General features: G+C 35.4%; 3 protein-coding genes and 1 long non-coding RNA gene across 4 annotated transcripts; 1 reads left to right on the top strand and 3 right to left on the bottom strand.

The window, feature by feature from the left end:
* The first annotated feature begins 3,108 nt into the window (after positions 1 to 3,108).
* On the top strand, positions 3,109 to 5,431 carry LOC113321208. Its single transcript, XR_003346544.1, has 5 exons — positions 3,109 to 3,384; positions 4,043 to 4,172; positions 4,264 to 4,671; positions 4,802 to 4,984; positions 5,095 to 5,431. It is a non-coding gene; the product is annotated as an uncharacterized LOC113321208 (long non-coding RNA).
* Positions 5,432 to 6,087: 656 nt separating this feature from the next.
* On the bottom strand, positions 6,088 to 8,210 carry LOC113325029. Its single transcript, XM_026573269.1, has 4 exons — positions 7,977 to 8,210; positions 7,134 to 7,913; positions 6,640 to 6,709; positions 6,088 to 6,125 (listed from the first exon to the last, which is right to left on the bottom strand). Exons 1-4 carry the CDS (start codon positions 8,208 to 8,210, stop codon positions 6,097 to 6,099), a joined length of 1,113 nt encoding a protein of 370 aa, XP_026429054.1. The 3' UTR covers positions 6,088 to 6,096.
* A 1,640-nt stretch (positions 8,211 to 9,850) lies between these two features.
* On the bottom strand, positions 9,851 to 14,567 carry LOC113321207 (ATP-dependent RNA helicase DBP2-like). The gene is made up of 9 exons (XM_026569086.1): positions 12,568 to 14,567; positions 11,986 to 12,078; positions 11,736 to 11,900; positions 11,546 to 11,626; positions 11,010 to 11,084; positions 10,688 to 10,849; positions 10,468 to 10,548; positions 10,313 to 10,369; positions 9,851 to 10,180 (listed from the first exon to the last, which is right to left on the bottom strand). Exons 1-9 carry the CDS (start codon positions 12,868 to 12,870, stop codon positions 10,157 to 10,159), a joined length of 1,041 nt encoding a protein of 346 aa, XP_026424871.1. The 5' UTR covers positions 12,871 to 14,567; the 3' UTR covers positions 9,851 to 10,156.
* LOC113321206 lies at positions 13,103 to 14,583 on the bottom strand. Its single transcript, XM_026569085.1, has 2 exons — positions 14,096 to 14,583; positions 13,103 to 13,972 (listed from the first exon to the last, which is right to left on the bottom strand). Exons 1-2 carry the CDS (start codon positions 14,555 to 14,557, stop codon positions 13,127 to 13,129), a joined length of 1,308 nt encoding a protein of 435 aa, XP_026424870.1. The 5' UTR covers positions 14,558 to 14,583; the 3' UTR covers positions 13,103 to 13,126.
* Between the last annotated feature and the right edge of the window lie 10,429 nt (positions 14,584 to 25,012).

Genomic DNA, 25,012 nt, shown 5'->3' with positions numbered 1-25,012 from the left:
TATGTTATCATGCTTTGATGGGGATCTTGACTATTTAGTAAAAAAAGGTTGAGATCTTGCGCACCATAGATATCTCTATTTCCTTAATGCTCAACAATGTCGGAAAAATTTCCAACATACATTCATTTCCACCATTCCATATACTCTCAATCATATACCTCTCTGTAAGTTAAGGTATACGTTGAGTGGTGTACAAGTACACGGTTTCGATGTCTACCAGTGTGTCAGGCGGATCTCTAGGTATAACTGTGATTTCAGCAACTTGTTTGAGATACTATTCTCCAAAATACAGGGCGTTTTCTCCAAATTGATCAAAAAATAATCTGCATATTTCGAGGATGTCTTTTACATATGCCACCTCTTCCGTATTTTCTCATCGGTGGTTTAACCACGATGTCCATGTTGTTTTAAAGATATGGTACTTTCTGTTTGGTTACGAACTACAACTGTTGAATAGACACATGTATCATGTTATTTACCCCTTCCTTTCAGTCTTTGTGATTCATCCAATTAATCGACCCGTCGGCCATGAATCAAAACCTTCTTCGCTCGGTTATCTTATGTTGGCTGTAGACATTAAAAATACTCCTAAAAACAAGATTCAGAAACCACGAACATTTGAAGATTATTGACAACAAAAGTTCAACAACCGGTGGAAAATGACTCAAATCATTAAAGATGCCTGACCTCGTGTGGAAGCAAAATAAGTTTCATAATCCATCGACAAATCTGACGGGGATAGGGAATAAAGAAGGTTGGGAGTGAAAGAAATAAGAAGTGAAGGTGAAATAAAAGAATCGTATTTCTCCTGGTTTTCACATAGAATACAAAAACTCAGTTTCCATGTGGTCAAGGTCAACGCTTTGACCTATACAGAAATTGTTTGAAAGGAAACTCTGTTTCTATATGAGTTTCAGTATTCCACAGTTTAGACAGAGACTCAGTTTCTGTTTTTTTAAGCAAAAAACATGAGAGTTGTAGTGGTTGCAATAATCTTATTTTTTTATCGGCATATAATAAAGCAATAGCCAAGCAAAATGGCGGAACATATTCCTTGGCCTTAGAAGTAACTAGCTATAACAATAAATACCAATCAATAATAAAATCATAAGATATCAATCAATAAATGATTTGGATGATAACCAATAAATAAATCTCAATAGGATTAGAAGTATCTGTAATTTGTTATAATCAATTTCTATGTAGTTTCTTTATAATCACGGAGAACAACAGTTTTCTCTTAACTTCTTGCTCGTTGTCAACATTCAAAAATTAATGTTACACGAGGTAACATATTTGATTTTTTTTTCGAACATCATTTTACTCAAGGCCGGCCTTGAGGTTATAACAAGTTATTTGAGAAGATGAAAATATTTCTCTGCTTTATTAAGGTGAAAGTAGCACGTCATTTTACTCAAGGACGGTGTTGAGATTTACAACAAGTTTTTTGAGAAGGAGAAAATACTGTCTCTATTTTATTAAGGTGAAAGTAGTTGAAAATTCTCTGACTATCTTAAATCCTCTATACAATTATGTTTATTCCCACATAAAATTTTCTTATCAAACCCATTCCTCTTCTAGTGTTCTATGTGTTATCAAACTGGTCATGTATCGAACCGGAAAAGTTACCTGGTCAGGGTCTAATGGGTCAATCAACGGTTAAACCGGGTTCACTGAATCATATATATAACATATTTTGAATTAACATGTTAAAGTTAACTCTGAAATAAACACACAAGAATTCTTCAACCAAATATCTAAAATTTAGACAAAAATCCAAACTATAAAAACAAACATCACAACCAGTAAATAAAATGAAAATTTGGCACCCAAAAAATCATAATAAACAAAAATAACTAGTAAAATATATTATCATACACAAAAATATTAATATATAGATGCCGCATAGAAAATTCGTTATACAAAAAGATTTGTTAATGCTTCGTGGTTTAAAGGTTTAAATCCAAAGGACGCTTGGATCTGTGGTTAGACCCACACAAGAAATTTTTGAAACAAAGTAAAGAAAGTGTACTGCTGGGAAGCACGAATACGACACGACATGGATACAGGGATTAACAAAAATCCAAAATCATCATGACACAGACACGTCTATATATATATATTAATAAAATGGTTTATATATACTAAGATCATAGTGTTATAGTATATCAAATACATTAATCACGCAAGTACATGAAAAAAACTCAATTTTATGCCGTTAGGTTAGTTCACATATAAAAAAATTAACTATTATACTGATTTTCTTGACAAACTAGGTCACCAAACTACTAAAATGGAGTATAGATTTTTTTCACGTGTGTCGTATCGGTGTCCCACGTGTGTCGTGCGTCCGTCGCGCGTCTGACACGAACACGATGCCAATACCGGTGTGTCCGTGCTTCACTGGTGTACTGTGACTCGGACAATTAGAGTAGATTCGACCCAGCAATGTTCACTGGGCTAACCTTCCGGGCCGTGCCATTACCTCTCCTCTTCTTTATTTAATTCACAACAACAATTCTCTTTCCTTGTACCCAGACACAGTTCATCGTACCTCCTCATGAAAATCTTCTTCTCAAAACACCATTCCTGAACAAAATCTTCTCATCAACTTTCCTCCTCATCAAAATCTTCTTCATCAAACAAAATCTTGTTATCAACTTTCCTCCTCATCAAAATCTTCTTATTACACCATGAACATACTTAACGAGATACTAACAAGAGATCAACATAGAATGCACATAGTTGGAGATGAAACCTGGTACAGAGCTAATTTGGGAGGAAGAACTTGTGTAGTTGTAATGATAAAACAGTGAAAAATCCAAGAGAAGATGATAGAAGTAGTAGCGTAATTGTTCATCTCAACATTTTGTTATTCTTAGGTTATGATGTGGAAGATAACAGGGTCTATGAATGCTATGACATAAATCTTTTTGAGTTAGAGAGTAATGTAGCTTTGGTTCAGGGGAATCTTCCATCCTCTGTGCTAATTGAGATCTTAATGTAAGTTCTCGTTCTTTATTTATCTTTCCCTAAATCTTTTACTTCTGATTACTTCTAATACTATAAGGTTTATTCTTATTGATCTTTTTTTTTTTGTAGACAATTTCTAGAAGGTTTAACTGCGTTAGGCATCGCGATGAAGCTCATGGAAATTTGATTTTAGAGAATATTGGAATCCAAGTGAATCCTCATAACCCTCCAGCCCATGCCCTTCCCAAAATCAACAACCTAACGTATATGGTCATTAACATGGACATGGGAACAACTTCCGGTACAATCTAGATCCTCTCTATAATAGAGATCTCGCTATTAATAGAAGACAACTTTCAAAATCACCTCATCAACTCATTGTGAAGTTAAAGGGAAACACAAGAAGAATGGGTAATTTTCTGTTTCTTAAAGTGCTAGCCATTTTTATTCGATTTTTTTTATATATATTATTGATACTCACATTGTCACGTCCGGCTACGATGGGGACTGTGCGCATACTTATACGTCAACTCTTAATGGATTTGTTGAAGCAGATTTTAGCTGTCTTTTCGTAATTATCCTTAAGTGTGCATTCCTTAAATTACTATCATCGTACCCTTCTTTACTCCGAAAATTGATGACAATTGACAAAGGAATTTATATCCTAGAAAGATTTTACAAAAATGTTAACTTAATTAGCGATAAAGTAAAATTTGCAAATATAGTAGATCCTGAACATATCGACGAAATGATATTTTGGATCAAAGAGCTCGGCCTATTACACATTAGTTGTCTGTTAATGATAAATAGCTTGCGTACTGTTAATTTAATTATGTTTGATGATTTGCACTTTAACCTTTGAATAATTCTAGCTTTTGTTCCAATGCAAACTATGGATATGCAGATTTACTCATCATATGGTAAAGATTTGAGAGATAAAAGAAACAGAAGATTGAACAAAGAAATGTCTTTTTTGTATGATAGTTATGTCCTTTCATCATGATTTGCACTTTCACTATCCTTTCATTGGCAGTTAAACTAAGTTGTTATTTCATATTATTTCTTACAGCTGATAGAGACAATCTCATTACTGATTTGAGATCTTATGCGAATATTGTTGAAGAGTATTTAAAAAGGGATGGCAGCTTCAAATGCGTGGAAGCGGAAGATCTAATTCATAAAATCCGGAATGATTATCGGTTAACTCCATTTTTTTTTTGATTCTTGTTATAATTCTCTGTTTCTAAATTAATTTAAAACTAATTACTTTATGTGTTTTATTGTTATTAGGGGACTTGAGATAGCATATCTAACAGAGGAGCAGTGGGTGAAATTGTCGGATCGACTCAGGATATTTATTTTTTGTCCCCGCATTTGATTTTGGATCACCCAAAATTCTGGAATTCTGAAAAATGTTTGAGGTTTTTATCAACTTTAGACAATTTTATTTGTATGCTTTACACCGATCCTAAAAGAGCAGAGGGGGACAATTTCAAAAATCCAATCCGAAACTTCATCCGTGACTTGAAGAAGCTAAATGTTCGCAATCGTGATTGGTTTTTTTATCTTCACACAACAATTCAAGCAAATGCATGCCGACAATGGTTCTTTGCAGAAGATTTGGATAGTCCGATTGCTGTAATAAAAACCAGCCGCAGTACACACACCCACTATGACACATATTCAGATGATGAAAAGGTAAAAGTTTAGACTTCATACTACTTGAGTGATACCATTTTCTTCTTCATTTTTTATGAGGTGATAAAGTATTACTAGCGTTAATGGTCAGTTGTTAAATCTGTTAATTCGATCTCTTGTTCTTATGTAGAAACAAATTGGTGAGCCCAACTGCTATGGTTATTTTTATGATAGATTTCCTCACCTCGTGATGCACTCTTACAATTGTTTGCGACTACATTACGTTGAATTAAAGCGTCAGCTGCATGCAAAAAAGGGCATGTCATTTGACGACTACTTCAGCCCTTATCTATCAATGTTTTACAATCCATAGGTATGAACGGTTTGTCAATTGCCCCCATGTTTTGTTTGAAATTTTTTATCTAATTATTTTTGTATATGCAATTTCTTGAAATCTCAGAAAAACAAATTATTCTTGTGTAGGTGATGGTTATGCTATCTGAAGGAGGTGAAGGTGGAGGAGTATTTTGTTTGCTTGTCAACGAGAATTATGGGTGGATTGTTGTCAAAGTGAGTCAGTCATGTTAAGCTGTTAACGTTTGAGTGTCAGTTGAGTTGGAGGAGATTAGTCTAGTTGTTTTGACTGGAGATTTCGCTCTGGTCTAGTTGGGTTCGTGGGGTTAAGGCTGCAGTAAATACCCCCTGAACTATGAGAGAGGGCTAAGTTAATTTCTACATTTCATGATGGATGGTATGGTGCTATTCAGGGTTCCGATTAATGATACAGAAATTATGTTGAGTGCCTTAATTAATTAAATTGTCTATCACAACTAGATATTTCTTCACTTTCACCTCCCTATGCGTCTCCTTTAATGTTCTCTTGAAATCAAATAGGATTGTAATGGGATTTTTGTTCTTTATGCAAGCAGCAACGACAAGTCATAAGTGCCGACTGTCAGCTGAAGAGCTAGATTTTTGTTGTCGTCGGACAGATTAGAAATCTCATTACATACCATCCTTTTTTATCGGGTAAAAAACAGATATAGGCCTGTTTTTTTCCAGGGTTATAATCATAGGCCCGTTTTTTTAAAATTTACAAATCTAGGCCGATTTTGACCGTTTTATTGAAAAAACGGCCAACGGTGGTTATCCACCTTTTTTACACCGTTAGTATAAGATAAAAAGACTTATAAGTCCTTCAATTCTGTGGGTTCATAAGATAAAAAGATTTATAAGTCCTTCAACTCTTTGGGTTTATTGTTAACTTTTTATAAATACCCCGCCAAGAATATCACACGACTTCCAGAGAAGATGAGAAGACACTCCCCATCATGGAAAAATCTTATAGATTGCGGACTGAATTGAGTAGATAAAAAGCAGTTGCGTACCGCAATCAGTCCATGTACACAGTAATAATTTGAGAATCATCTTGTTTTCTTCTTAAGGACTCCAATTTCTTTGTGTTTCGATGTGAAAAAGCTTTGGTCAAAGATATATTTCTCCAGAAGTTACACCTTGACAAGGGAGTTCATCCAACTTATTCGGAAAACCTGAAGCAACCTTAATAATTAAAAAATAAAATAAAGGTTTGACGAGCCTATTAAATCGTGAGAGGGGAGTTGGCTAAAGTGTGATGGGCCATTAGGTCATTGTTCCCCAAAAATTTCTTAATCTGTTATATACCTGCATCTCAATGTTCATATTACTAAGGCCTGACAGATTGTCTAGAAACTTAGAGAAAGCGACATATAGATTTATGGCAAGGATGTAGGATTCAAAGGGATGCTCTCATAATCCAGGCCTAAACGCCCAAACATAACATCTTTTTTCTGAGACGTCAATGTGTCTGACCCCTGATTTATCCTTTAAATTGGCAACAAGGTATCCAGAAAGGAAGAGACCATGGACTAAAACAAGAATCTTTAAGACACGCAACTATATTTCGGAAATCTAGGCACTCAAAGACTAACCAACAGACAAAAAAAAACATCAATAAGTCAGTTAAGCTACAAATTTTGCTTGCCTTACCAGTTAATGATTCGATTAGAGATATAAGACGTTCTTCAATTTCTTCTTTACAATGCATAGTGCTCAGAATCTGAGAAAGTAACCAAAGTAAATCTTGTGAATACTAGATATATTTCTTATAAAGATTAAAAACATTTACATCATAAGTTGCAGGAAAAACAATCTTATACAAGATCATACATGTTTCCAGTTAGTACTTATAAAACTTCCAGCAGCATAAGCCACAAAATCATATGCATACCAAAATCCTAGAATGCTAGTTTAAACCCTTCCACAAATCATTTTCTCTAACTAAAGGAAGGTGATGGATAATAATTCCATTTGCCATATATTTTTGGCTAGTGTTACTAACCTTGCAATGTCCATGCTTCGCAATGCAATTACATTGTTCAGAACCTTCTAATTACCATAACGTAATAGGCAGAATTATTCACAACCTAATTATTTATACTTAAAAGAATTCTTCAGACATGTATTAAATTTAAGAGACTTACCATATCCATGGAAGCAGGGAATATTGCAATGCCCAATCCCAAATCATCATTCTCAAACTTGTCAGAAGCAGCAAGACAATCTTTCACTATATCAAGTGCCACAATCGCAGATCCATAAATATAATCACCCAATTTCTTCCCGTCCTGTAAAATTTTAATCATTGCCTCGATTCCTCCAGCATTGACAAAATGCACTTTGTTGTCCGGATATTCTAATAGAAAAAATAAACAACCAAACAAAGTCCAAGGCAGGTCTTCTTCTTCTTTTCTTTTTTGTTTTTCTGTTTTTTCTTCTTCAGGACTCATAATAAGAGATGAAAGAGCATCTACAACAGCAGGTAGGGTGTCCCTTCCCAATAGAAGTCTATTTTCCGTATAATTCATCAAAAGAGTATGTAAAAAACCCACATCACACACTTTTGCATCCCATTTGGTACCTCTTATTGCTGCTGATACCCAAATAATCAGTTCCCTGAAACTGCTCGCGGTTTTTGCTACAGCTGCTCTTCCTTGAAAAATCATCGGCGCAATAGTTTGTACTGCTCGTAAATCATCGTCTTCAGAAAACTTACCAAGAGTAGAAACAAATACTTCCAAGGCTTCCATTTCAACTAGAGATTTAACCAATTTGCCAACTTGTATCTCTTGACTAGGAACTTGAAATGCCACATGAGTTAGCTCTTCGAAAGTAATAAGAATACAACTAGCTAAACGCTTCCCGCATTTATCATATTTCAATAAATCAATCATCAACGGAACAACCTTCTTAAGATCTAAAACCTGAGGAAAAAATTGACGAACATTACTATAAATTAATTTGAGATTTCTAAAACCTCTGATTACCTTAATAAGTTTCTTTTCACAATCAGCGAATTCACCCTCCTCCTTATTATGAGCTGCTGCTTCGCTGTAAGCAGCGTATAGTTGTATGAAGGATGCCTCAAGTTCATCTGGTGTTTTAGCAATAGCAGGACATCTGATTCTGCGTGGTTTCCTCTCTCTAGATCGATCATCTGATTTAACCCCAGGCATAAGGAGAGATGATGAATCGCCACTGCCGGACGTTGACTTACCCATCTTTAGTGCACAATCTGAGACCGTAACCCTAGAATTATAAGTTATTATATAAGTTAGGTGTATCCAATACCTTCGCCTGTCGGTGAGACGGAGATTATATGTTCGCTCAATTTTGAGGTGTATATTAAACCTGTGCTTGATTATAATTTGCTCTATACCCGTTACGTTTGAACACCACTAAACCTAACTATTTTGTTTGTTTGTTTTTTTTAGTTTGCTCGTATGATTGTGGACACTCTTAGACCTTTATTTGTTGTAATTTTCATATGTCAGTGTAATTAAGACCCTTTTCCTAAAATTCATGCCTAATAATCAAGCTTAGATCATGTATTTTAAATTTAGATAAACATAAACAATGACTGGGTATCATCCCGGCCTACGGCTGCGGATCAATCTCTTTGAATGGTTTTAGTTGTATGATTTGTAATTACGTTTATTCTTCTGTAACTTCTAATATTATTCGATATAATATACTTAAACATATTAAAAAGAAATACAATCAACACAAATGCAGAGATTAATTACTCGAGCAATTAATGGATTTGAGTCACCTGACAATAAATTTATTTTTGTTGTTGTTGAATATCATATTTGATCAAAAGGTATGTTTAAATAAATTTAAAAATCTAAGAAATATCTTACATCAAGCGATAGAGCCTAAAAATTAGCCTGGGCCTACGACCCTGCTTTTTAATTAGTCGTGTCATATCAGTCTTGCCCTTTAGGAATCTATTAAAGTTACAAAACTACACAATTAATAATTGTATATGGATGGGTTGGAATCTGGTACCCATGAAAAACCACCTCCAACCCATCAAAGGAGCGGACGATCACTTGTGAAGCTCACCGCAACATTGAGATACGAAAACATGACTAGCAACTTCAACCAATTGTATCGAAGAACTCTATCACCAACTGAAATCCTATGGACACTGTTGTGTTCATCAAAAGTACAACTTTTTGTGTGGAAAGCACTGACCGGAGGCCTTTCGACCTTCGACACCAACACCCGCACTCGCTGCAACTCCGATTCGAAGACTGCTATTCTACTCCAGTATCATGATATTTTAGATTCATGGCTTACCAATCTAATTGTTGTAATTGATGAATATCGGGGTATTATATACCCTACTGTAATAGTTCCTTGATAGTTTAATAAATTTCATGCTTCAAAAAGAAAATCTAGGATAGGTAACCTAAGGGTTAGAATTAAATTAGAAACACCATAACCAACCCGCTCCCAGATGGGTTCCGTCAGGTACGGGTAATTTCGGGAGGATATGGGTTGGGTTGGTGGGTTGAGTCGGTTTTGTGCCGCCCTAATTCGAACATAGGTCTTGAAACGTGAACTGAACGAGGGTCCATTTTTTGCTGTACGGCAAAAGAGAACGTGCAACCGATTAGAGTGCTCATGGATCTGGTTTTGTTAGGTGTGGGTAGACTACCAAGTTCCACTGAATCTGTGTGCATCTTTTAATTAAACCGTGATAATAGTGCACGTAATTAAATTACTTGCTCAATCATCTTACATAATGTCAGTAATTAGATTACTTTATATCAAAACTTAGGAAAACAGGCGCTCTATCCACTGAGCTAGAAGCACCCTCTTGCCAAATATGTAGAGCATTTACAGACAAAAATTGTTTCCCAGATGTTTGAGCAAAACCTTCATAACACAGGAAAGCAAAATGACTCTTCCCACTATGTACAGAGACAGTAAACTTGCACAGTGTTTCCAGAGAATTTGTTTTTTAGCAAAATAAAGCCGGAAGAATACAATTAAGAGAACACAAAATATCATCCACAACAAATAAATATGTTCATCGTCTGAATAACTCACTATTACATCGACCTAATTATCATTCATCCATTTGGCTGTTTTGGCAACCCAGGCATCCATTTTGTCTCCTTCTCATGTTTTCCCATGGTATAATCTGAATCATAATTTAATGCAAGTCCTCCATATTAACCTGTAGAATCAAAAGACTAATTTAATCAAATACAGAACAGCTTAAACCTATAAAAACCACCATGCACTAAAAATATATATTAAAAAAAAATTGCACTAACAACAGAGCGTGAGTATGAGCAACGTTGCCAACCTTCTCACTCTCCTGAACCTTTCCAACCTTCACTTGCACTGGGTCACTAAGGTACTTCTGTAACGCATAAGCTCATTAGCACAAACGATTGACTTCTGAAGAAAATCATTGTATACATGGTGATATGATCACAAGGGTAATATCCAAAACTTTACCTGCGCAAGGGCTTCAATTTCTACTGGCATTGTTGCACTAAACAGCAACGTTTGGCGTTTTATGGGAACATTCCGCATCACCTGAAAGCCAATAAAATAACCAATAAATAGTATGTCCGCTTACACACACGCACATGCACGTTTCAACACTGAAATTGCTAGACATGTGACAACCAGAAACCCAGCAACAATAAAAGAAGGGATTTCGAGCATGAAGCACCTCTCTTATCTGCGGCTCAAACCCCATGTCCAACAGTATGTCAGCCTCATCCATAACAACAAATGAGATCCTAGAGAGGCAGGTGTTCCCTTGTTGCAAATGGTCAATAAGTCTTTCAGGTGTGGCAACCACAATATTTACTCCCGCTCGCAACTCAGACTTCTGTCATGGTATGCACCATTAAGGAAAATGGAGAAAATATAAGTAGCACTGATATGCTACGGCTACATTAAGTTTGAGATTTCCTTATACTTCAGTTAAATCAAAAAATTCAAAATGATGACAATCATGTAACACGAACTCCTAAACTACAAAAAATTACCTGCTCTGCCATATTTGTTCCACCCACAACAGTAGCAGTTCTGAAGGACTCCAGAGATCTACTGAAGGCCTTAACCTGAGAAAATATTGAACAACCATAGAGCAAGAACGAATCAGACAAGTAACTAAAGAAGGTAAGATGACCTCAAAATAGTTAAATTGAACAAAATTTGGTGGACAAGAAATTACCGTTTACCTAGTGAGACAAGAAAGTGCCATACACAAAAATAATGGCTTTTTAGTGCCATAAACATAAAAACAGAACTGTAAGGCTTTTTTCAAAGTGCAAAAGTGAAATTTCAGAGAAGTTGTGTTCCGGCCCAAGAATAATGTCCTTAATTTGGTTATTATAGGTTGAAAAATTAAAATAGTAACAATATCAAGCAGAGGTCACAATTCGAAGAGTAAAAGACAATTCACAGACTTTAGCAACACTGCATACGATATACAAATAATCTGATTGTGTAATACACAGAAGACAAAAGGACCAGTTGGGAAAGCATTTCTAATCTTGTGGTAGATAATCAGTAACCTCACCTCTTTCTCTATCTGTTGGGCATGTTCTCTCGTAGGTGCCAACACTAACGCAAGAGGACCATCACCTCGCCGAACAGAATGCTGCAGAGTGAAAACAATATATGTGTAAATAATGCCAATATAATAAACAATATAATAATGCCAAAAATGACAAAAGTTCAATCTAAGGTGGGAAGCTAAAAATGAAAACCTGAATCATTGGAATAGCGAAAGCAGCAGTTTTACCACTCCCAGTCTCTGCACAACACAAAAGATCCCTTCCATTAAGAGCAACTGGCATAGCTTGGGCCTGGATAGATGTCGGTGTAGAGTACTTGTGGAACGATATATCTTTCATGATACTTTCATGCAGACACTGAAAACAAATTACACATAGTTATAGCAACGTGAATCCTGGTTATAGATTCGTTCGTAGTTTCTTGAAAAGAAAACAATGTTACCATATTCGTAAAAGATTCAATTGGAGCAGGTGCAGGAGCAGAATCCAGTGCAGCAGTAACATTAACATTTAGCCGCAAACGAGCCTTTTCAGTCTGTAGAAGAATATAGCATATCAATTTCTAGTAAAATAGATTAGAAATCACATAAGTGAACTATATTGCAGAATTTTCCCTAGCTAGAAATTCGTTTTGATTACAGTAGGTCATTATCGGGGAATATTAAGAAAGGGAATTGCAACATTGTTATTAATATTCACTGTAACTAGATTCATTGAACAAAACGTCATCGACCAAACATGTTATTAGTAATTAAGGACCACATACATGGTCCCATTACTGCCTGCGGAAAAGGACAACTGGTTCTTCATCGCTTCAGTTTATTCACACTTCTAGAACTCCTTTACCTCTTAAAAAGTCACCGCTACATACTACAACGAACTTAGCAGTGATCTGTACAAACTTGAGGCAGTTTATATATTTGCACCATGCAAACATTCACCAGATATCACGCACATTTAGGGAATTAATATTAATGAATGTCTAGAGAAGAACAAAAAGATACATGATAAGAAAATTACTCACTTTTTGGCGGTGTCTGAATTGGTGGTCTCGAACAGGCCAGAGGCTTTCTGCAAAAGATCTAAATAAGGAAACAAAAGCTAATCCCGAATATAAGGAAACCGAACTTAACTCCGAAACCACACCATCTTTGGCCTTTTTTGTTGACGTCTTCTTTTTCCAATCATAAGAATATAGACAGACTTTGTTTATATCTAATCTGTCCATAGTTGGGTAGGATTCTATAATAATCCGGTCTTCTCCTGCAACACCATGGAAGTAAGGGAATCTACCATGCCTGTCGCCCCACTGAAAAGGTAAGTTCATCGTAATTTCAGTCCACTTTCTGTAGCTACCAGTAGAAGTATCATCACCGCAAATCCATAGCTTCACAACCTTATCAGTCCAGCGTTGTAGTAAAGATATATGTCCACCCACTTCTATTAAACTCTGATAAGGACCACAATGGCCTCCGGGTGGATTCTTACATTTGTCTTTGATATGCTGAGGAACCGTAATCACTTTGAATTTCTCCTGCCCAACGTCAAATGCGTTTAAATTTTCAGGGATTCCCACGAAACCACTACCCCAGTAAATGAAACCATTTGAGCAAATTGACTACAGGATAGTGCGTAAATGGAACCTTCTCATCAATGTTTCTCCAAGTGTTCTCCCCTACGGTCAAGACCTCACAAATGCCTGTCCAGTGAAATTTGTCATCTTCACTGTCGATGCCAGAAAAACCTGTCGCTTGTCCATGTAGACACCAAGCGCATACAACTTTGTGCTGTTTGGTGGCAGGATCAAATCCAAAGAAGTAAGTTGGTAACCATACAGCACGAGCATATTCTTCAACGAAATTGTACTTTTTGTTTTGACGAAGCGAAGAAACGATCCATGGCGTTCGTTCTCTAGTGCTTGGATTTAATATGCAAACGGCAGCTGAACGACGGTTAACAAAGCAAATCAAACCATTAACAGGTGGTAGAATCTTAGTATAATGAAATGGCTTTTGCTCTGATTTTCGAACAGTAGTTCTAATGGCCGGCGATGTTCCACTTTCAAATAAATTGCCTAGCAACAAAGACTGTTGATACTTACACTCCCGGGCACCCGCATACCCCCTTGTATTCCTGCGCGCAGGGTATCTTCCAGAGCGATTAACGGTATAACGAGGAACAACAAGAAAGAGATCTGGACAATGTTGCTTTGACTGAGAGAAGTGTAAATCAATCAAGCCTTGATCTTGGCAAATTGAGAACTGCCAATGTTTGCTTACACACTTGAATCGCATGAGTGATTTGACAGGGAGCCTACTCAATATCCCACGCATTATTCTATAGTGATCGAAAATACTGCTGCTGCTCAGAACCTTGTTGCCACTACTGCACTTGGCCATTGGCTTCCAATTGTTATCCATCTTCATCTTCTTATTATTCTCACTATGTCTAATAATTTCATTTTCCTCACTATTGCTGAGGCTACTACTACTACCAATATTCTCCACACTGCACTTGGCCATTGGCTTCCAATTGTTACCCATCTTCATCTCCATCTTCTTATTATTCTCACTATGTCTAACAATTTCGTTTTCCTCGCTATTGCTGAGGCTACTACTACTACCAATATTCTCCGCACTGCACTTGGCCATCGGCTTCCAATTGTTATTCATCTCCATCTTCTTAATAATATCATTTTCCTCTCTATTGCTGAGGCTACTACTACCAATATTCTCCACACTACACTTGGCCATTGGCTTCCAATTGTTCTCCATCTTCATCTTCTTATTATCCTCACTCTGTCTGATAATTTTATGTTCCTCACTATTGCTGCTGCAACTACCATCAATAATAACTTCTGAATTGCCATTACCACTACTACTATTCACCTGTTTACTCTCTCTGGTACGCCTCTTTCTTATTTTCTCATTAAAAGCTTTATTACTTAGACTCAATTTTAAAGGATTCACATTAGTTCTTAATCTCCTGCCGTACCTCTTAGCTTTATCACCCATTATCAACTCTCCAAGTCGGTGTCAAAATAAATTAGAATATACTAACTGAAACTCAAAGGCGATACTTACCAAAGGAGACGCCTAGGGTTTATACGGAAAAGCTGATGATGAATGAGGAAATTGCAGAAGAAGACCAAAGTTCCCTAATATAAATAGCAGCATGTACATATCCTTCTTCGGATGATGATGCGATAAACGCGGATCTATTAAACATTAGAGAGAATTTTAGAAACGAACATCACGATTAATGGTTCCTCATCCATGCGGCGGGGTTATAATTGTAAAACCTATTCTTTTGGACTCGGAAAGTACGAGTTATGGACCAAAGAAAACTGTAGAAGAAAAAGCACGAGTATTCAGGAGCCCAGTTAGCATTTCGGCGAGTATTCGTAAAAGTTGAAATTCGCTTAAAAAATCCTGTTAACAATTCGTGATTTGACAATAATACGGAACTGCATGCGCACATGTACAATTCATTTCACATATTTGAGTCCGGCATTGAAAATTTGGCGTAAGTTAAATGATAAAAGTAGGCCTTCTATGTACAATTTGTGGTCTAACTACTAATACTAAGAAATATATGCTAATTAAGTACCAAAGAGACAATTAGCTCAATGGTTTGTAGTGTGGTAAAGGACAGTAACCCTTGTGTGTTTTCTCCTGACTCACCATAGTCATCTGCATCTGAGTGAAATTACCTGACTTGAGTCAAATCTGACTCAAAAATATGTGAATCAGTGGTTTGGTCCCATGAGTCAGGGGTATTTTGTTACCTGGAACAATCTCAATGAAGTCTTCAAGTCGTTAACCTACAGGGTCTCGTTAGAAACCGAAGGTTAAAGGAGAATCGACTCTAGCAAATATAACTAGTATCACACAGAAGGTGTGGGGATTAGGTTTCCCAGTTGTTAGAGTTATCCTTTATATAGTCTCTCAAATCAGGGTTTGCAATCTAAGTTACCTTGGTAACAAAGCATCCAATATTCACCGTTAGCACTAGTCCAGAAGGGGCAATAAATGACGATCAAAGTCTGTTATAAAACATGAATTATCACAGTTTTCATCTGTCATTCGAACCGTTATTTATCTTGTGTGATTTTTCATAAATGACAAATGGATAATGTTATTAAATACGACGACTAAATTTTGTGATTTAAAATCACATATAGAATCTATTATTAAGTACCACGGTTATCGTATGTAACATATAATAACGGTTGATTATTATCATAAAAAAATCACGGTTACTATATGTAAAATATAATAACGGTTGAAATATGCCATTTAAAAACCACGGAAGATGTATGTTAAATAAAATAATAATTCACACCTGTTATAATTCGAGGTATTTTTATTAAATAAATTTTTTAATTCTAACGAGAAAGTTGTCATTTTTCTGGATACCGATTCAGATATCGGAATTCAGATTTTCTGAATCTGAAATTCGTTCAGAAATATGAAATCTGTTCATAATTATATTTGTGTGTCAGAAATACATCCACATTAAAAAACAAAATAGACGTTAAAAAATTGGCTTTATTAATTATTTTTTAAAATAAAATGGAATATTCCAACATAAATTAGAAGACATATCCTAACAACTCCAAGTTACATGCTAAAACTCAAAAAAGTAATCAATCTACTTTCACTGCCGCTCTAACTTGATAGCTCTGCTATGGGAATCACATAAGCCTTTGGCCACCTAATAAAAGTACCAATAGGAACATCCCGAAGTACAACATCATCTCTGTCGCACAACATTGCACTTGGCTCAATGATTCCTTGAAGCATGCAGTCGTAATCGTCATCAATCAGCACCTTAGTATCGACATATGCAACTGCAACCGGCTTTTCCCTTAAGTTTCTCAAAAAGAAAAGACCAAACGACGAGGTTATCACTGGCATGCCAATATCCTGTATATTTAACAAACAAGACCAAGTAAGTTTAAGAAATCATGATAGAAACATTGTATGCATCTGACCACACATTACTAAGTGCTATTAGAAGTCACCTGCTGGTAAGAGCTATTAGAGATCTGATCATGTACTCCAGTGTCGTTTTTCTGGCTTTCAGCATCCAACTGTGCTTTCAAAGCTTCGGTTTTCTGCTTCTCTTTCAGCAACTTGGCCTTCATAAACTCACCAGCAAGAAACTGAGATTTAGAAACACCAGCACCCATTCCGCGTATATATCCCTTTCCATCAGCACCAAATATCTAGCCATATTTAAGAAGCAAATTCAAATTCCATGAAACTCAGTTAAAAAAAATAACGTAACGCAAGGGCATTTTTTAGACTACTGTACAGCTGGAAAGTCAACGACAATTCACAAGGCGGAAATAACAATACACATATAGAGGGAAACTTCAGTTATTAACAAATTTTTCATATACAGTCTAGCACTTATGTCTTCAAACATATAAAAAATAATGAAATATGCATAATGGAGTTGGGGATGGCCACTTGAAGCAGCAATTACTATTAAAACATAAAATAAGAAAGTTCTACAAGTTCTACGGATGCAACAGTATTACAGTATGGCAATGTGATTGTAAGAGATTGAAAACAATTGCAAACCAAATCAGTAAGCATTACTGTAGAGAGCAACTTAACCACTATCACCACTAACCTTGGTAACAGCATCGGTTCCCAAACACTTTTGTGCTGAAGGATCTTTATCATATTCCTCCTGCACCAATGCCTACACATCAACATAAGCCAACTAAAGTCAACTGATATCATAAATATCAATAAATAATATTAGACAAAAACATGAGAACTTACTAATTTTGAAGCTGCCAGTGATTTAGAAGATGAGGGATTATCATCTGGGGTGACTTTATGTGTCTTCAGAAACACGTCTGGCCTATATATCTCACCAGTAGGACTTTCTTTTTCCTGTGAAAACACAATTCATCAAATACTTGCACAATTTTTCATCAAAAGACGACATCTACAAGACATAATAAAGATGAGGTTTACTGACAAGATAAGTGCATCAAAATTCCATTAGCTGCTTAGATAAGTAATTATTCTATAACATCACGTCTTACAATCTAACCAGATGGGTTTCTTCAGTTAATGCACTTTAAAAACCAAATGAATTAAAACTAGTAAGTGACCCTTTCAGTAAGAAGCAAAAATGCACGGAATGAACAAGACCCAACGGAACTAGCAAAAACAAGGACTCTTGGCATACAAAAAACTTCTTATGCTATCCCAATTAATGAAATAAAATAAGAAAAATAGCTTAAAATGCAATATAGTGTTAAGAATTTACCATTTCAAGCCACCTGCTAGCTACACCTTTCCTACCACCTGTATATTGAGCCTTCACTTGTGACCGTGCTTTGGCTCCTTGTTCAGATTTTTCCTGAAATTTTTCAGAAGTGTTGTTGTCAATGAACTTCTCCCAATCTTCTTTGTTATAGTAAGTTGGCACCTTCCTTTTCTTTTCTTGAATAGTTGTAGCACCATTGACCTTTCTCCATTGATTTGATTTTTCAGTTCTCCAAGCACTGTTTGCTTTGGTTAACACATATTTCTTATGAATATCGGTTACCTGGTATGTACACTGTAATTGAAAAAAAAGAGGATACACTCAGTTAGAACTATGATATCGAAAAAATGCAGTGCAAGCCTTCTTCAGAACTAGGTAAGGTTATAGAAATCCATGAAAATATAGAATGACATATGAACATAAGCTTGGGACAAATAAAGCCAACTGGACTCACTTTAACAGAGTTCCAAATGTCTTCTTTGTACTCATCAGGAATCTCTTTCCAGTTCTTATACCCTAATTTTATACGTGACCTGGTAATATCTCCGATCCAAGATGCAAATTGTCCTGACCCATTCCATTGCCCGTGCTCATTGAAGAATACTGGCAAACGCTCATCTAGGTTGGAAAAACCAAAATTACCGTAAGTAATAAACCATCAGTGATTTAGAAAAAAATGTATTCAAGGAACAAAACTAGGGACATCAAAGAAAATATATCTAACATTAACCTTAAAGTTTTCAGGAATATTTTCAATTTGTAGTTGATATAACTTAAAAAGTAAGGAAATCAATGAAAAGATATCCGGCATTACCATTAGAGTTTTCGGGAATGTTCTCAATTTCATTATCTTGAGAAGTAAGAGCATAGTCAGTTTCTTGCGGTTCATCATGACTTGATGAAGACAATATGGGGCTGCGTCTATAAGAATCAGGAGACCAGTTAAATGCGGGGCTGCTTTCCCCCGAATAAAGAGTGGTCATACTTCCTCCAGTCATCTGAAACATCAACAAACCTATTGAATAGGCAGACAGAGCTATATGAAAACAAAGAAATAAAAGAAAAGAAAAAGGAGACTGAATTGGCAAGAGATGATATTTTAGTCAGCTGGAACAACAGAATGTAACATAACACATGATAATCTAGTGGAATTGTAGCAGTCAGTTTATAGTTTAAACCAAAGTTTATAGCTTAAACCTTTATATCATACTAATTTTTCATTTGGACTCAAAGATTTTAAACACACAAACACCCAAAATCAGATCAACATACACGAAATTCTGATCTTGAGATCCGTAAGATATATTGCACACCACAGACTAAATACCACTTGATTCAATCAAAGTTGGCCTAATATGAAACTCTCATAAGTTGGTTAGATAATGAACTGATTTTTTATTTGTTCAGAGGATGACTACCCTTTCATATTCATAAATAAACAACTACTCTACCAACAGTGTAATAGTTCTAGTGAACTGATTTATTCTTTGGACCCAAAGGTTACAAACACGCAAACATCCAGTATATACGATAATCAAACCCAAATACCACTATAACAATCCAGTATACCCAAAGGTTACAAACACACAAACATCCAATATACTGATTTATTCTTTGGACCCAAAGGTTACAAATCTATAACAATCCTGTGTAACCTAGGCTCAGATTCAATCAAAGTTGTTGTGAATCTTTTCAATCAAAAGTCAAAAGTTATTAAGCTAGAGACAAACATAAGATTACATTATTATTATTAAACTATAACAATCCTATAACCTAGGTTCAGATTCAATCAAAGATAATCTAATATGTAACCCGTGAGTCTTTTCAAACATGGTAATTTAGTAAGATTGTATTGTACAAAACTAGATGAATCCTATGTAACCCCAATTTCAGATTCAATCAAAGAGTCTAATATGAACTCATGCATCTTCCAAATCAAAAAATAAAAAATTATTTAGCTATAAAAAAGATATACCTTGATGTTTTTGATATCTGATAATTCCCCAAAAAAGATATATCTTTGAACATCTCTTAATTGATTTTAGGGTTGAGATTTATAGCCATCACAAAAAAACACCAAGCGGGAATAATCCCCGCCCAAAAGAATTTTGTTTTGATTTTCATACCGCTCAAAAATTGTTTGGGCTCAAATCGAAAGTTTTTTGACCGAGATTATTACCGCTTGATATTCTTCTTCCATTACTTCTCAATATAATCAACACCATCATCCTACGGCGATGCAGAAATATTTCCAAAATTATAGAACAAAACTGCAATGAATAAACCCTAATTTTCAGCCAAAATATCAGATGAGTAGAAATCTTCGGTACAGACAGAGATGGGAATGAAATATGCTAGATCTGTTTTCTTCTCTGGAGGAGAAAACTAAGTTTAGAATATCACACGTCTGTTTCTTTTTTCTCTTATTTTTCAGTTGGGCATACTTTTAGTTGGGTGTCAACGGCACGAGTAAAGACTTTGGTCTTTTATTTTTAATTAGTGATCCTTGACTAGGGTTGACTTTTACCAATAAAAAACAAAAAAAATTATTAAATTAATTATGAAGCATATCAAAATTATAATACAACATAAAATTGATTAAAATTATATATTAAAATTACATAAATATTTTCAGTCACTGGGATAATTTTCGGTCTCGCTCATGACTTTTAATTACATGATATTTTTCAATCGTTGAATAATTGCGGAGCTTCGCACATATTATCATTGAAATTTATCTCGTATTACATGATTATAATTAAAACTTATTACTTAAATTTAATAAATTTTTTTAATTTTTTTATTAAATTATTTCAATATTTTTGATCAAAAGTTGATCAAGATTGAGCAAATTTGAATAAAAATTGAAGAAGAATAATCTAAATTTCACTATTTATCAAAGTTAAAAAAATCTATCCACATCAAATATTTAAAATCATTTAAACGTCACCAGTTAGACCAGCAATAACATTCTGAGCATATTTGCATCAAAATCCATTAAACAATCAAAACTCGACACGTAAATCATAATACATCAGAAACAATATATCTATCTTTTGAAGAAAATTGGATCGCGTTGGACGAGTTCAAGTAAAATTGAAGAAATTGGAACATCATCCTTCCGAATTGAGACGGTTTCGAGTTGAGGCAGTTTGCATCAGAGTTGTGTAATTATACTAAAAAATAATAATTATAAACTTGGCGAATTCGAGGAAAATCAACAGTTCTAAGAAGAAATAACTTATGACGACAGATAAACCCAAGATTAATTAACATTATTCAATTTCGACATTTCAATTGTAACAATCTTGAGTAAAATGGAAAAAAAATATTGACAATCGAGTCGGACCGAGTTCGAGAAAAAATAAAGAAACCGGAACTTCATCCTTTCGAATTGAGTAGATTTGCGTCAAAATATAGTTACATAATCAAGACTCGACTATTCGGTTGAGAATTTGACCGAGTTGAACGAGTTCGAGCAAAACAGAAGAAACTAGAACTTCATCCTTTCAAACTGAGGTGATCTGCGTCAATATTTGGTTACATAATCAAGAATCGATAATTTGGTTGAAAATTTGACCGTACTAGAACGAGTTCGAGCAACACTGAAGAAACCGGAACTTCATCATTTAGAATTCAGAATATTTGCGTCAAAACTTAGTTACATAATCAAGAATCGACAATTCGGTTGAAAATTTGACCGAGTTGGAACGAGTTCGAGCAAAACCGAAGAAATCGAAACTTCATCCCTTCGAATTGAGTAGATTTGTGTAAAAGTTAGTTACATAATCAAGAATCGACAATTCGGTTGAAAATTTGACCGAGTTGGAACGAGTTTGAGCAAAACCGAAGAAACCGGAACTTCAGCATTTCCAATTCAGAAGATTTGCGTCAAAACTTAGTTATATAATAAAGAATCGACAATTCGGTTGAAAATTTGACCGAGTTGGAACGAGTTCGAGCAAAACCGAAGAAATCGAAACTTCATTATTTCGAATTCAGAAGATTTGCGTCAAAACTTAGTTACATAATCAAGAATCAAAAATTCGATTAAAAATTTGACCGAGTTGAAAATTTGCATGAGAATTGTGTAATTGTAATAAAAAACCCTTTATTAATTGCAATTTAGATATAATATGTATTTTTTGAATATAATAAATAAATATAACAAATAAAAAGGATTAAACTCAATATTTTTATCATAATTGATTGAATACCTAAAGAATTAATTTCAACTTAGACCCAAGGTAAAAAAATCAAGAAGTACATTACAAATAAAATTCGAAGTAACAATTTTATCATAATGAAAAAATCCACTCAAAATCCAGTACTGACAAATTTTATCGCGAGCCATTGTTGGGACGCTTACTGGTGTTTAACTTTCGCCTCCCCTAATTTTCCTGTAACATCATAATTAATAATCAGTACGACAAATCGATAAAATAAAGCAACAGTTTAATTCAAAAAACTTAAACTTACAAATGCATCTTCCGAATTACTGTTGTCATGTAAGTTTGCTGTCGTTAGGGAAGATTCTTTAGCTACGCCAGTAAAGACAAAAGGATCCTCAAAAGCATTCACATAAGGACCTCGTCGTTTTGGAGATTCTAAAACAATATGCCACTTCCTATCAGGCCTACTCTCATCCTTGCAATAAAAAACAGAAGTAGCTTGAGAAGAATGAATAAATGGCTCATCGGTGTCTTTTGTGTTTTCCATAAACCTTTCGAAGTTTACATAAATCGGTCTTCTAACCGGATCCACATACCATCCATTCACCTTGTCTTGGACACGAACCCAATCACAATAAAAAACAGTTTGCTTGAAGGTGGTGTAATCCAGTTCTAGAATTTGTTTGACAATTCCGAAATATGGAACTTCTTCGTCCACCGTGTTCTGATCTCTGGTACTTGCTCTGAATGTGGTTGTGGCATTCATTGACACTCCACTATTCTGGGTGGACATACCTTTTTCTGCATCAGCTGTATAAAAGATATATCCATTTACTGCATATGCATTATGTGATACTGCATATCTAGATGGACCATCAACGAGCCGCTTAAAATCTGTCATGTCTTTTCCCTGAAATTGTTGCGTTAGCCATTTCATGTATTCATCAGGGTTCCTTGAATTCCTTCTTCCTCTAACATGTAATCTGTCATACTTCCTGTAATCAACATATACGATTACCACCATACTCTACAAATTTGTTTGTTCATTCAACCCTAACTAGTTCAAGTCTCAACAAGGAAGTAAGTTACTTTACTAAGAAATGATAAGAAAGTCTGAAAGTACTACTTACTTTTCCCATTCAGTATTTTCTTGAGAATGCATCAAAACCCATCTGCGTGCTTGTTCGTACTGTGGGTTAGGTATATGATATCTTTTTCCTTCAGACATATTTGGCGGGTATGGACCTTCTTGAATGTCATCGTCATTAGATATCCTTCCCTTTTTCTTGTAGCACTTCTCCCTACCATTCAGAATGTACTCCATACAATGTCTCAATGCGTCATCTAATACATATTGTTCTGTAATAGATCCCTCTATATAGTTTTTGTTGCGACCAAAAACTTTGAATATTCTTATCATCCTGTAGTGTAATCACAACAACAATAATAAGTCAATTTACCTCCATGAAAAACTAAACCAAAAAAATTACTCAATCAACTGAATTACCTTTCAAAAGGATACATCCATCGAGTTGTAACAGGACCCAATGTTTCTGCCTCTTCTGCCAAATGTACGACGACATGTATCATTGAAACAAAAAAAGCCGGCGGGAAATACATTTCAAAAACACATATAGACTCCAAGAGACGTTGGTGCATGATGCGAAGCTCAGCAATATCAATAACCTTAGAACAAACAACTTTAAAGAATAATGACACCTGTCGAATGGCCTCAATCAATGGATGATGCCCTTTGAAACAATACATCAGAAAAACAGGTAGAAAACCCTGCATTAGGATGTGGTAGTCATGAGACTTCATGCTTTTTAACTGAAAGTCACGCAAACATACTTTTCCTTTCCAGTTCCCGCAGTAACCAATAGGAACCTTCAGGTTACTAAGAGACATGCACACTAGTTTCCTCTCTTCTATAGACAAACGATAAGGTGCTGGCGGCATTTCTGGAGGCTTGCCGGGTCCTCTCTCCTTCAACCATAAATTCCTCTTTATCTTAAGGATTTGCAGATCCTTGCGTGCCGGAATCCCATCCTTAGTCTTATCCTTATTGTCCATTATAGTTCCAAAAAAAATCTCAACAAAATTTTTCTCAATGTGCATTACATCCAAATTGTGTCGAACCAGCAGATCCTAGATAAACTAGGACAGTTAGTAACAACATCCATACATCAATAGTTGGAAGAAAAAAAATGACACCAAAACAAAATCAAAAGAAGTAACTTAAAAAATATCAAAGGTGAATGGTTCGTATGCCAGTTCAAAAAGCATGTGTATTGTGCCGCAATAATATACAAAGTAGGAACATTAAATAATAAGACTGTTAAATTAGTTACCTCCTAGTAAGGAAAATCAAATAAGATTGATCTTTTTGACCACGGAGTGCTTGTATCAACTGATCGCTTCTTCATATTTGGCGGAATACTTGTATCAACCGTCCGTTTCCTCTTACCTGTTGCTCGACAAGATTCAGTGCGTACACGACTCATAGTTTTCAACAGTTGGACACCCGTCAAACGCCTTTTCCCAGTAGAATTTGATGTTTTTCCATTCTACTTGTGAACTTCCCAAATTCTGTTCGCACACTATTCATCTTCGTCAACAATTGGGGTCCGGTCAAACGGGATGGAGCATCTCCATGTTCTTCGGTTCCATCAAATTTTGCTTTTGCATTTCTGAAGGGATGGTCAGCTGGTAAGAATCTTCTATGACCCATGTAGCTGAATTTACGTCCATTCTTTAGCCGGATTGCATATGTCTTTTCACCACATACAGGACAACCAAATCTTCCCGATGTTCTACAACCAGAAACATGTCCATAGGCCGGAAAGTCATGCACACACCACATTAAGATTGCTTTCAACGTAAAGTTACTCTTTGTATGAGCATCATATGTCAACTTTCCAACAGACCATAACTCTTTCAACTCGTCGACTAACGGCTGCAAATAAACATCAATGTTATGGCCTGGTTCAGTTGGACCAGGAA

This window comes from Papaver somniferum, chromosome 11, assembly GCF_003573695.1.
Source record: "Papaver somniferum cultivar HN1 chromosome 11, ASM357369v1, whole genome shotgun sequence".
NCBI lineage: Eukaryota > Viridiplantae > Streptophyta > Magnoliopsida > Ranunculales > Papaveraceae > Papaver > Papaver somniferum.
This window is presented reverse-complemented; position numbering and strand designations above follow the sequence as displayed.

Excerpts from the sequence above, each read along its gene's own strand:
- LOC113325029 (XM_026573269.1), bottom strand. The coding sequence starts at position 8,210 with ATGGGTAAGTCAACGTCCGGCAGTGGCGATTCATCATCTCTCCTTATG. Across the intron at positions 7,914-7,976 it reads GTGAAAAGAAACTTATTAAG|GTTTTAGATCTTAAGAAGGT; the intron begins GTAATCAGAGGT and ends TTTTTTCCTCAG. Across the intron at positions 6,126-6,639 it reads TCTAATCGAATCATTAACTG|GTGTAACTTCTGGAGAAATA; the intron begins GTAAGGCAAGCA and ends TCCCTTGTCAAG.
- LOC113321207 (XM_026569086.1), bottom strand. The coding sequence starts at position 12,870 with ATGAACTTACCTTTTCAGTGGGGCGACAGGCATGGTAGATTCCCTTAC. Across the intron at positions 12,079-12,567 it reads AATTCAGACACCGCCAAAAA|ACTGAAAAGGCTCGTTTGCG; the intron begins GTGAGTAATTTT and ends ATTCTTCTACAG. Across the intron at positions 11,085-11,545 it reads CCCAACAGATAGAGAAAGAG|GTTAAGGCCTTCAGTAGATC; the intron begins GTGAGGTTACTG and ends ATATTTTCTCAG.
- LOC113321206 (XM_026569085.1), bottom strand. The coding sequence starts at position 14,557 with ATGGGTGATAAAGCTAAGAGGTACGGCAGGAGATTAAGAACTAATGTG. Across the intron at positions 13,973-14,095 it reads GTGAGAATAATAAGAAGATG|AAGATGAAGATGGATAACAA; the intron begins GAGATGAAGATG and ends GAGAATAATAAG.